General features: G+C 35.3%; 1 protein-coding gene across 1 annotated transcript; it reads left to right on the top strand.

Moving 5' to 3' along the window:
* The first annotated feature begins 735 nt into the window (after positions 1-735).
* LOC107714316 (WASH complex subunit strumpellin-like) lies at positions 736-11,717 on the top strand. The gene is made up of 27 exons (XM_016520127.1): positions 736-809; positions 1,103-1,358; positions 1,482-1,627; positions 1,851-1,935; positions 2,015-2,115; positions 2,274-2,466; positions 2,584-2,736; positions 2,817-2,930; positions 3,033-3,204; positions 3,938-4,065; positions 4,527-4,656; positions 4,737-4,849; positions 4,935-5,101; positions 5,184-5,259; positions 6,113-6,193; positions 6,417-6,518; positions 6,607-6,786; positions 6,877-7,001; positions 7,091-7,253; positions 8,140-8,242; positions 8,332-8,411; positions 8,496-8,599; positions 8,709-8,838; positions 9,058-9,154; positions 10,011-10,164; positions 10,746-10,833; positions 10,935-11,717. The coding sequence occupies exons 2-27, from the start codon at positions 1,173-1,175 to the stop codon at positions 10,989-10,991; spliced, it is 3,228 nt and encodes a 1,075-aa protein (XP_016375613.1). The 5' UTR covers positions 736-809; positions 1,103-1,172; the 3' UTR covers positions 10,992-11,717.
* The last annotated feature ends 1,799 nt before the right edge of the window (positions 11,718-13,516 follow it).

Genomic DNA, 13,516 nt, shown 5'->3' with positions numbered 1-13,516 from the left:
AAAAAAAAAAAATGCTGTTTGCGGTTCTTTTTTTCCCTCAAAGTCGGTCTTTTGAGTAAGTGTCCTAATGGCATCACATTCTTCTTATCAATCTCAAATCTCTTTAATAATAACTGAGACTACATTATAAAATGTCATACTGGGAGAATGGCATGAAACATATTTTAGTACATCATTACATTTTATATAGTAAACACTGCATCACTGTGCAGTACTAGACGATTATTAATTCATGAGGGGTATTTCACTGTTGGGTATACAGAATAAATCACAACTGCAGATGATGGGGTACAGGTGAAAGATATGCTTTAACTATTCAATAACTACTCAAAAACTTTATTTCTGTAGTATATTGAAGAATACTATGTACAAATCTTAAAATTACAAAAAATTCTACATTTTAAATAAAGTACAAATGACAATAATTTAATAATATGTTAATTAGTGTTATGGCATGAGTGATTTTTCAGACGGGCACTTTTGCATATATGAAATGTTGAAAAAAAAATGTAATTTCAAGGTAATCTATATATAAATATATATATATATATATATATCTCAGGAAATAAAAAGGTATTGAATGTTTCTGAATTAAAATACTTAAATACTTATAGTTTGGTAATAGCACCTAATAAAACAACTCTGAAGAATCACTCAAATAGACATCTTTAAAACATCAACTGTGAGTCTTTTATTTTGAAGCAGTTAACCAGTACGCAATCATTTAGCTGCATAAGCGCCGGGTGGAGCTCTCCTCGTGACACTCACGTGATTTGTAAACAGGAAGTGTCTGCTCTGTACTGCAGAGGGTGAGTGACAAGAATCTAAATTCACCAAACAAAATATAATCATATAAACCTATTTTCTATGTGGGTTTGGCTGTTATAATGTATCGCTTCATTCATAGTGAACCGTATCTGGTGCATTCAGACCGTTTTAGCGCTGTTTGATCAATTTTTGATCAAAATAGGTTTTTATTGAAATATTATTTATTATAATTTGAGGTCCGTGTAGTGTAAAATGACTGTATGTACATCTGTAGTGATGACACTCAATTACGTGGGTAGTATGCAAAAGTAATGTTATTACTGAATATCATCAGATCTAGCCATCACTGAGGAGACTGAATGAAGCTTTGATCAGAGAACAGATCTGCTGGTTGCTTCCTCATCATGGTGGACTTTCTGGCAGAGAACAACCTGTGTGGTCAGGCCATCCTGAGGATCGTGTCCAGAGGAAACGCCAACATAGCTGAATTACTCAGACTGTCAGAATTTATTCCTGCAGTTTTCAGACTCAAAGACAAGAGCGACCAGCAGAAATATGGAGACATAATCTGTGATTTCAGCTACTTTAAGGTACGTTACTCGAATTGTTATCTTTAATTATGTCTTGTTAAATGAATAGGATCTGGGTTTGCTGAGATGATCAGATAGATTTACAGTAAGCAAATGGTTTTGATATGAATCTGTGTTTTCTAGGGTCCGGAGTATTATGAGAGTAAACTGGAAGCAAAGCCGGAGCTGCAGGATTTAGATGAGGAGTTTCGGGAGAATAACATCGAGATATTGACACGGTTCTACCTGGCCTTTGAGAGTGTCCATAAATATGTCGTAGACTTGATAAGGTGTGTGTTGTTTTCAAATTGTGACTAAATGATTTTTATTGAAATTAGCGGAACATTCAAATAATCTTGTGATGATAGCACTATTAGTTTTGCTGGAGCAATTATTAAAATGTATTTATTTGACATAATGGTCCTCTGCCACAAAGATCTGTGGTGATTTTCCTTCCTAATCAAATTTTAAATTATTTATTCAAGTAAAAATGATGAAGTGTTTCCTCTGAAGGTACTTGGATGATCTCAATGAAGGGGTCTACATTCAGCAAACACTAGAAACTGTTTTATTGAATGAAGATGGGAAACAGCTCCTGGTAAAGTGTTTTGCTTCACTAAATACAGATAAGAATTAACGGAGTGAATCAGATTGTAAATGCGTGTGATTTCTGTCAGTGTGAGGCTCTGTACCTGTATGGAGTCATGTTACTGGTCATTGATCAGAAGATGGAGGGAGAGGTGAGAGAAAGGATGCTGGTGTCCTACTACAGATACAGGTAAGACTGTCCTTTATACCCTTGTGTTTTTTGGAGATGTTTGATTGGCTTCAACAGCTCACAAGCAGCTCAGATGAGGTGAAATATCTCAACAATTGGACAAACACGTCAATGTGCTACTGAATAAACACATTATATAAAAATGTTCATCTCCCCAGTGCTGCTCGCTCCTCGGCTGACTCAAACCTGGACGACATCTGCAAGCTCCTGCGTAGCACGGGATACTCCAGCCACCCAGGGGCCAAACGGCCGCCCAACTACCCCGAGAGCTACTTCCAGAGAGTTCCCATCAGCCCCACCTTCATCAGTATGGTGATCGGCCGCCTCCGCTCTGATGACATTTACAACCAGGCAAGACAGTAGTGTGGGGGGTCCGTGGCATCAAACTTTTGAAAACCCCTCATTTAGACATAACTCCTGTCTAATCATGCTTCATGTTATGTAAATGTTTCATCTGTTGTGCTGCAGGTTTCTGCGTATCCTCTGCCGGAGCACCGCAGTACAGCGCTGGCAACACAGGCTGCTATGCTGTGTGTCTGCTTATACTTCACCCCCTCCATCCTTCACACACAACAGGCCAAGATGAGAGAGATCGTGGACAAATACTTCCCTGACAACTGGGTGAGAAGACTTCATTAATCATGTCAATTCCGAAAATGTGCATTTCTTGATATATTGCAATATCCACCTTATATCTTCAGGTTATAAGCATATACATGGGGATCACTGTGAATTTGGTGGAGGCGTGGGAACCATATAAAGCTGCTAAAACGGCCCTGAACTACACGCTGGAGACAGCCAACATCAGAGAACAGGTACAGTCACCTGGGCTTTTCCCGTTCACTCGTGTTCGATCTAAACCAGAGTCACTCTGGAATCGTACTCAGTCAGCGTGTACTTGTGTTCTGTCCTCTCAGGCCGGTCGATACGCTGCCAGTGTGGAGAGTTTGCGGTCGCAGGTGCAGCAGTTATTGAAGGAGGGATTCCTGAGAGAAGAAATCGTCCTGGACAACATTCCCAAACTGCTCAACTGCCTCCGTGACTGTAACGTTGCCATCCGCTGGCTGATGCTGCACACTGCAGAGTCCGGTGAGATGTCATGGGCCAGTAATGAAATCAGCAGTTCTCAACCTTTTTGACTCAGAGGGTGACAATAGATTTCAAAGACAATAGATCAGATCTTTCTGGTACTTCTGCTGTAATAACAAAGCTCATTTTAAAACTGTATGTACAGAAACTAGGTGTGTCAATATATTAAAATAAAATAATAATAATTACATTACATAATACATAGTTCTTATATATAATAATTTTAAAATAATAAAAAAAAAAAAAACATTTAAATGAATAAAAATCTCATTTTAAAATAATTAAAAGTGAATAGATGAATTTTGAATAGTTTTTATTCACAAATAACAATTTCTCCCTGATGAAATATTTTAGAACTTTGCACAACTAGAAAATTTTATTTGTTATAAAACAATTCCAAGACTTCTTAAGATTTTATACATTTACATGACTTTTTTTTCAGTCTAGAAATCACACTTGTAAAATTGTGCTTCCTTAAATATCCTGGTTTTCCAAGACCATCGGAATTCTGGTTCTTAAATAAAAGAGGGTGAATTAAAATAGTTTTAAGTTGTCTTGAGAGCCCCTTGGAAGTTTGCTGAGGCCCTCTAGTGGGCTCTGGACCCCTTGTTAGATGTTTTGGGTTTTGATTACTGAATTTATTTAGAAGGAATTATCACTTTGTAGAGTTTGGTGTTTGTCAGAATGCATCAAAAGACTTTTCTAAGTAATTGTTTTTTAATTTTTGTTAAAGCTTATGATCCAAACAACAAGAGACTGCGTCAGATCAAAGATCAAGTCATCAACGACTCCAAATACAATCCCAAAATTCTGTTTCAGCTGCTGCTGGACACGGCCCAGTTTGAGTTCATCCTCAAAGAGGTAAATATAAAATATAATGATGATAATTCTCAATCTTACAGTGATACTGTTAAGTAGTAAGTTTTTATTACTCCTTCTACTAATAATAAATGTTTAAATAATAAATAGTACTTGTAAGAGATGTTTCTTAAGCAGCAAATCAGTATATCAGAATGATTTCTGAAGGATCATGTGACACTGAAGACTGGAGTAATGATGCTGAAAATTCAGCTTTGCATCACAGGAATAAATTACATTTTAATATATATTCAAATAGAAATAATAATTTTAAATTCTAATAACATTTCACAATATTGCAATTTACTGTATTTTTATTCATCAATTAAATGTAGCCTTGGTGAGCATTAGAGACTCCTTTCAAAAACATCAAGAAAACTTACCGACCCCAAATGTTTGAAAGATAGTTTGATTTGTTACTGGGCCTCTGGTTATTCATTCCTCTTGGTTTGTGTGATTCTCAGATGTTCAAGCAGATGTTGGCAGAGAAGCAGCTGAAGTGGGAGAGCTATAAGAAAGAGGGATCAGAGAGAATGATGGAGCTGGCCGAGGTGTTTTCTGGGGTCAAACCTCTCACCAGGGTGGAGAAAAATGGTAAAATGGCCCCACAACATGCAGGAGGCAAACTGTGGACATTATTGTCAGTGTGTTCATGCATTCATTTGTTTGAGCAGAGAATCTTCAGGCCTGGTTCAGAGAGATCTCCAAACAGATCGAGTCCCTGAACTATGAGGACTCGACCGCTGCCGGCAGGAAGACTGTGCAGCTCATTCAGGCTCTTGTGGAGGTACGGACAGATCTGAACGTGTGCTGTGCAGTGATGTGATGTGACCCTCTGCAGTGATTTCACATGAAATTGTTTCTCTGGAAAGGTCCAAGAGTTTCACCAGCTGGAGTCCAACCTGCAGGTGTGTCAGTTCCTGGCGGACACGCGCAAGTTCCTCCATCAGATGATCCGCACCATCAATATCAAAGAGGAAGTGCTCATCACCATGCAGATAGTGGGAGATTTGTCCTACGCCTGGCAGATCATTGACAGGTGATGGCGCTACATTGGCCTCTTTTTGGTTTCCCTTCAAAATTTTAGGCTGAAGTTCCTTTTCCAAATGTGTTTCTCACAGCTTCACATCAATAATGCAAGAGAGTATCAGAGCAAACCCCACGATGGTGACCAAACTCAGAGCCACTTTCCTGAAGGTGAGTCAGACTGGCCTGTTCATATATGTGACCCTGGACCACAATTTTTTGAAATTGAGATTTATACAGCTTTCCATTGATGTATGGTTTGTTAGGATAGGACAATATTTGAAAAGCTGGAATCTGAGGGTGCAAAAAAATCAAAATATTGAGAAAATCACCTTTAAAGTTGTCCAAATGAAGTTCTTAGCAATGCATATTACTAATCAAAAATTAAGTTTTTAATCAGTATATATATATATATATAAAAATTATTAAAAGTTTTTTTTTTGTTACTAAAATTGTAGATTCTACCCTAAAATCAAAAGAAATGATACTTTACTTAAACATTTCTTTTTATTTTTGCAATGTTACATTACTTACATCTTTTTAACACCATAATGCACACTTTAAACTTTCAGGTGGATCCAAAAATTGTATATTTTTAATTGTGAAGTTATTTATATTTATACATCAGTGTAATATTTGTTTGTGCTGACTTTATGCAGATTAAAAAAATATTTCATTATAAATGTAGTATATTTTGTATTATTGTCCTCTATGTATTTATATTTATTTTTCTATATTCTTTTATTCCTTATATTTCTTCTAGTCTCTATATATTTATATATTCTTTTACTTTCTCTCTCTCTATATATAATATTTATTTTACTCTCTATATTTTTACATTATTTTGTATTTTTTTGTACTGTAACTAACATGCTCAGCAAAATTCCTTCTAAAACCGAGCCTGCATAGTAATTTAAATTGAACTTACAGTTCAGGCCTTGAGTCACCATCTTGATGTTTTTGTGTATTTATTTATAATTAATAATAATAATAAAGTAACTCACTGACCTTCTTCATCTGACAGGTAGCTAAACTCACTCATGCCATCTCGGTCTTCACTGAAGGGATTCTGATGATGAAGACCACACTCGTCGGCATTATCAAGGTACTAAACAGATTCTCTGAATGTTACACTTTGATCATTTTAAATAGATCACAAAAACCAGAAAAGTGCATTAAGAGAGTAAACTGGGTGTTTTTTTTAATTCACGTTGACAGTAATGTATCTGAGAAGATGTTTTAACTAACCTTATTACTGTGTTTATGGAATATTAAACGTTACTTTATGCCATGAGAGCTCAGTAAGCATGAAAACACGTCTGTTTCAGGTGGATCCGAAGCAGCTTCTGGAGGACGGGATCAGGAAAGAGCTCGTCAAACGTGTCGCTTACGCTCTGCACAAAGGCCTCATCTTCAACCCCAAAGCCAAAGTGAGCAAACCATTTGGCCTTGCTGAATAATTATATTTCTTATAATTACATTCTGTATGATCTGTCTGATTTCTGATGTCTCTCTCAGCCCAGTGAACTGATGCCAAAGCTGAAGGAAATGGCTGCCACCATGGATGGGTTTTACCGCTCGTTTGAATACATTCAGGATTACGTGAGCATCTACGGCCTGAAGATCTGGCAGGAGGAAGTGTCTCGGATCATCAACTACAACGTAGAGCAGGAGTGTAACAGTTTCCTCAGAACCAAGGTCTTGACTCTGTAGTATATTATTGATTTAAACCTCCGATTTAGTTGTTTATTTTTACTGCTAGTGTTGATTTAAAGAGGTTCTTTTCAGATCCAAGACTGGCAAAGCGTCTACCAGTCCACCCACATTCCCATTCCTAAGTATCCGTCAGTGGATGAATCGGCCACGTTTATTGGCCGTCTCTGCAGGGAAATCCTGAGGATCACAGATCCAAAGTAAGTCAGCGCAGACCGGATTATTTCAAACACTCAAAGCTTTGATGGTCGAGAGCTAAAAGTCTGAAGAAATGTCACGTTTCTCTCAGAACAACATGTTACTTTGATCAGCTGAACACCTGGTACGATATGAGGACGCATCAGGAAGTGACCAACAACCGACTCTTCTCGGAGATTCAGGACACGCTGGGAACCTTCGGCCTGAACGGACTCGACCGACTCTTGTGCTTCATGATTGTGAAAGAGCTGCAGGTCAATCTTAATATAATCATTATTAATTATTAGATGATCATTTTTAAAACAATCACAGACCTTAACAAAACAGTCAAATCAAGTCAAATTGCATAATTTTTTTTTTTTTTGTAATTTAATAATTTTTTTAGTAAAGAATTGTAAGAATCGAATCATTTGATCAAAAAGTCAATTGAATCAAAGTGAATAAAAAATAGAATTTTTATTAAATATTTACACCTCTACTGAATACCATGAAATCCCCTCTTCACAATAAATGTCACGTAAATGATAAATAAAATTAAAAATTAAATTAAAATAAAAAAGTGGTTAATAATAGTAATAATAATAATAATACAATTAGTAGTATTAGTATTAGTATATTAGTATTGATAATAATAAAATTAAAACAATTATAAACTGTAACAAAAGTATCAAAATGAATTGCATCAAAATTTCAGATTTCAGGTATATTGTATAATTTAGTAAAGAACTGGATCAACAATTGTAATTGTATCTGAAATTATTGATTAAATATTAAAAACTTCATACCACGAATACCATGAAATCTCCCTCTTCACATTATAAATGTAACATAAATGATAAATAAAATTTAAAAAAAAGGTTAATTATAATAACAACAGCAACAATAATGATAAAATGATTATTATTAATAGTAATAATAATATAAATTCAAACAACTATAAACTGTAAAAAAAGATTCTAAGCAAGTTAAATTGCATCAAAATTTCAGATTTCAGGTACAAAAAACTGAATCAACAACCATGATTGTATAAAAAAAAATGAAGCATTAATTATTTCAAAAATTCATACCATGAAATCCTCCTCTTCGCAATAAATGTCATGTTAATAATAATAATAATCTGTCTTTGTTTGTCCATCGCAGAATTTTCTGACAGTCCTTCAGAAGAACATCCTGAAGGACAAAGCTGTGGTTGACGTCTTTAAAGCTCTGCTGTCGGCTGTCAATCCTGTCAAAGGGATTGTGGGTAAGTGTGTTTGATAAACTACTTTAAATCTGACACTTATTCCCACAATAATGCTCTTGATATATTTGTCTTTCCGCATTAATATTCAGCAAATGCAAGCAAAGTCTACGCCAACGCTGCGGCCAAGACTCAGAAGATCTGGCCAGCGTATCTGGAAGCCATCATGAAGGTGCTGCTTTCTATCGACGAGACGTTTGTTTTCCATCCATTTTTCAGCATAAATATTCAAAAGCAATCAATGATCCTTTGACAGGTGGGTCAGATGCAGATCTTGAGGCAGCAGATAGCCAATGAACTGAACTACTCCTGCAAATTTGACTCGAAACACCTCGCTGCGGCGCTGGATAATCTGAACAAGTGGGTTGGGAATGATGTTTCTTCCTTGTTTATTTCTTAGTACTTGGGTTGGTTTCACCTTCACCTCTCCCTCGTAGACATCTTACAATATCAGTGTGGTCATTTCCAGGTCTTTGCTGTCTGATATTGAAGCTCATTACCAGGATCCATCGCTGCCGTATCCCAAAGAGGACAACACTCTGCTCTACGAGATCACCGCGTATCTGGAGGCCGCTGGAATCCACAACCCACTCAACAAAGTGAGTCGTGTACATGTGAAATCTTCATTTGACGTGCTGCTATTTCTTCATGTCAGTGATTATTTTCTTTTTTGTGATTACATTCAATTTTTTGGCCTGATTAAGTCACTTTGATGCAAAAAAAAAAAAAGACCCAAATTTCAGTGCATCCTACGTGACATGATAGAGTCTGTTGACATGAACCACTTTTTGTTGTTTTATTCAAATCGCTCCTTTCAGATCTACATCACAACAAAGCGTCTGCCTTACTTTCCCATTGTGAACTTCCTGTTTCTCATCGCGCAGCTGCCAAAACTGCAGTACAACAAAAGCCAAGGTCTGTAACTGGTTTTGGGATTAGTAAAATCTTTGAATGCTTTTGAAAGAAGTTTCTTACTCTCACCAAGGCTGCATGTATTTGTTCAGAAATACACTAAGAACAGTAATATTGTGAAAGAATATTACAATTTAAAATAGCTGTTTTCTAATTGAATATATTTGAAAATGTAATTTATTCCTTTATTCAAAGCTGAATCTTCAGCATCATTACTCCAGTCTTCAGTGTCACATGATCTTTCAGAAATCATTCTAATCTGATGATTTGCTGTTCATTTCTTGTTATTAGCAATGTTGAAAACAGTTGTGCTGCTTAAAGTGCTCCAATTATGGGTAATGAAAGGTTCATATTTTGGTTTTGGGAGTCCCCAACAACAGGTTGACACGCATGCAAGGTCAAAAAACACTTTTGTTGCCTTATAATATGCATTTATTTTTACCGGCTTGGGATTCGTTTTAAAAACGACTCGTTTCAATGATTCAGAGTCGACTCTTTCTTTTGAGAGACAGTAACTTTATACACGGTGCACTTTCAGATTTAAAACTTTGCAGGATGTTTTCATTCAATTAGAGCTGTGTTACAAACTGCATGAAAGCTAATTTTCAAAAATCCATAATAGGGGCACTTTAATATTTTTGTGGAAATTGTGGTACTTTACTTTTTCAGGATTCTTTGATGAATAGAAATTTCAAAAGAACATTTGAAATAGAAATCTTTTGTAGCATTGTAAATGTCTTTACTGTTTTTTATTTATACATTTTTTATTAATAAAAGTAGTAATTAAAGTAGTAAAAAAATCTTGGTGAACATCCTGCTCGTGTGGGTTTGATAGAGGAGGTGTTTGTGTTTTTTGCAGGCATGACGTGCAGGAAGGCAACAGATCCGGTGGATTGGGCTCCTCTGGTTTTGGGTCTCCTGACGCTGCTCAAACAGTTTCACTCCAGATACACTGAACATTTCCTGGCTCTGATCGGACAGTTTATTCGCTCCATAATGGAGCAGTGCACCAGGTACCTCACTTTGGTATACTATGTGATGATAGAGGAACAAGAATATGCCCCAAAAAATAATAAGTAAACAGACTGTTTTAGGACTATTAAGACTTTTAATATCTTTTAGTTTTAGAATAAATTATATATATATATAATATAAAATATATAACTAAGCAAGTTATATAGAGTAAAATAACACAAAATATAAAAAATGTTAATATGTAGAGAGTATAATAAATGTAAATATATAGAATAAAATAATACAAAATATAAATAGTTTATAACAAGTTTTTTTATAATCTACATAAAGGCAGTACAACAAATACTAAATTGATTTATAAATTTAAACTATATATTTTTTTGTATTACAGTAAATAATTTTTTTATTGCATTATGGTGTTAAATATGCTTAGTTGTCATAAAAATAATAATGCAAAAAAAATCTTGATATTCATTTCTAGCAAGGCATAATTTATTCTCTAATTTTAAGGTAGAATCTAGCTTTTTTTTTTTTCTTTTTCTTTTTTTTTTATAAAATCTGTATTTTTTTTCTGCATGATAGCAACAGAAGTGTTTAACAGTGTCTGTGTTCCGTACAGTCAGAAGATTCCAGATATGCCTTCAGATGTAGTCGGAGCATTAATGTTTCTGGAGGACTATGTGCGTTACACTAAACTGCCCAGAAAGGTAGGAAATATTGCCATGAGATTTTGTATTTTTTTTAAAGACACAAATATTTTACAACATAAAATGAGGAGAAATCCTTTTTCTTTTCTCTTCTTTTTCAGGTGGCAGAGGCTCATGTGCCAAGTTTCATTTTCGATGAATTTAGGACTGTACTGTAAATGTGCCTGTTGTAATGTCAAATCATATTTGATATCATTTGTCTTTCTCTTAAAGCACTAATGAAATTGATTAACATTTTTAACATTTCAGTTTTAAAACATGATCATCTTTTGTAGCTGTTACTCACCTGATCTGTCTGCTGGTGTAATAAATGCCATATGTGTATGTTTTGATACAACTTTTTAGGACATTTAAACACTTTTGAAGAATTAATCTCTAACTCGCAACCTCTCAAGACTTATTGCTTTTATAAAATGGTGGCAACAGTAATAAGATTAAAAAAAAAAAATTGTGGATTTGGTTCATTGGTTTAAATGTACGCTGTGGCTCATCCAATCAGAATTTAGAGTGAGAATTATTCTGAAACTGTACACAAGAACTTTTTTGCACACCACACGAGACATGATTTGAATGAAAGTTTTACTTTTATCTTAAATATATTACAATACTGAATGGATGCTGTATGAAAAAAATGAGCATTTATCATTTTAATTGTCAGTCTATGTACAGCACACAATGAACAAAAACAGCCACGAAGAATCTATGAATATCAACACTGTGTACACGGTCAGATGCAAACACAAGAGAAACAACAGAGTGACTGCGCAGAAAGCATGGAAAAGATGTAAATTACAGCTGCACAAAAATCACTACCGGTTAACGCTGTCGTGGATTTCAGTTTGTGTGTGCGAGAGAGCTCGCTATAGAAGCTTGTTTCCACCATACGATAAAAATAAAAATAATTTCAATTCTTTTTCTTGCAATTCTTAGGAAAAAAAAGAGAAAAGAAAGAATTGTTAGATAAAACGCTGCAATTAACTTTATTTAACTTTACTTTAACCTTTCATTTTTTATTCTGTAGCGGGGGAAAAAATCGACATGTAAATTCGGAATTGTGAGAAAGTCAGAATTCTGAGTTTATATCTCGCAATTCCTACGATTTTTACTTTTTATTCCGTATCGTGGGAAAAAAAGAACGTTAACATGTAAACTTTGAATTGTGAGAAAGTAACGTTAAGTTAGAATTGTGAGTTTATATCTCGCAATTCCAACTTTTTCTCTCACAATTCTGAGGAAAAAGTACGAATTGTGCGAAATAAACTCATAATTGTTGCGTGGAGGTGGGGGGTGGGGGGGAGTTGCACCTTTTTAGATATTTTTTATATTTTACTTTTTTAAGAAAAAGCAATCACATTTTTTATTATTATTAATCCTGTGGTGAAAACGGGCTTCCATAGATCTCAGAGTGGGTGTGGCTATGTGTGAAAATATGAATTTTCTTAAATACATTCATAGGTATTTTGGTTGTGTCCTTCAATCAGGGATCAATGTGCTGAGAGGCCTGATGAATCGATTAAATATGACTAGCATCAGACTCGGCTTTGACTGACACGTTTATTCCAGTACGAGTGTGCATTTGTTTCGGAAAGGTCAGGGTCACAGTGAGCAGAGAGTATTGCTTCAGATGGTCAGTTATTATAAACGAAAATAAACTATACTGAGTTATTGTTCATGTTCTTTGTGTGAGTTCAGTCTCCTGACGGTACTGAATGTGTTTAAACTGCAAATACAAACACAGAAAGTCATCATGTCCTACGTGATGTACAAAAGCGACCTGTTAATGAAATAAAAAAGTTTGCACAGAACCTATTGCGGTATTAATCATTCTAAAGCACTTAATTGTCGTTGGGGGTTAAATATGTACAAGTAGTAATACTGGGGAGGAGGGAAAGACTTTACAAAGTTACCTTAAAAATACTTCATATGCATCATTGCGATGTTACGGGACGTTATTCGTGGATTACAGGCAGAGTTTAAAAATCAGTGCCGACAGGTCCGAACGCACAGCAGACTATATGTACAGATGAAAACTGCCCTTACTAATACAATACTGACCAGAAGTAGGCAATCTATCAAGGCCGGATGGTCACGTGACCAGAAGGATACCGTGTAGCTTGAGGAGTGTCATGCTGTAAACAAATGTCTACCAAACTCAGAAAACTGTGATTATGGGTTCATAACAGCAAGTCTACATGCATGTTATTCAGGGAGAATGTGTTTTAAAAAATCTCCTCCCTAAACCTCATAATTTATCAAGGAAATATGTTTAGTCTTACATTCACAACATCTCCGGGGTTTTAGTTGAGCATATTAGTTCAGTCTCTCATATAAAACATTTATTTCCTTCAGTTCTTGCAATTCGCGTTCGTTTTATCCACCTTATTTTTCAATGGGAAAATAACTTTTTAAACATTTAATCTAAAATCAATGCGGAAGCTTTTTTTTTTTGTGAACGTGCGAGACTTCTGATTCATCAGATGCAATGGTTAAGTAACTAGAAGAATAACAAAATGCAGTTAACTGTAAAACTTGAAATTCTTGTGTAAAGGACCAGTATTTAAGATTACAATAATAAATTCAAGTTTGCAATATTACGCATCATAACAGACTGTTTTGGAAGGGACTGACACTGGAAACCTCGCACACTGGTGAAAAATGGCCGCGCCCGCACTTACGGTAAAAA

Source organism: Sinocyclocheilus rhinocerous, unplaced genomic scaffold (genome assembly GCF_001515625.1).
Source record: "Sinocyclocheilus rhinocerous isolate Xijiao unplaced genomic scaffold, SAMN03320098_v1.1 scaffold629, whole genome shotgun sequence".
NCBI lineage: Eukaryota > Metazoa > Chordata > Actinopteri > Cypriniformes > Cyprinidae > Sinocyclocheilus > Sinocyclocheilus rhinocerous.
Note: the sequence above shows the minus strand (reverse complement) of the source record. Positions and strands in the feature narration are given on the sequence as shown.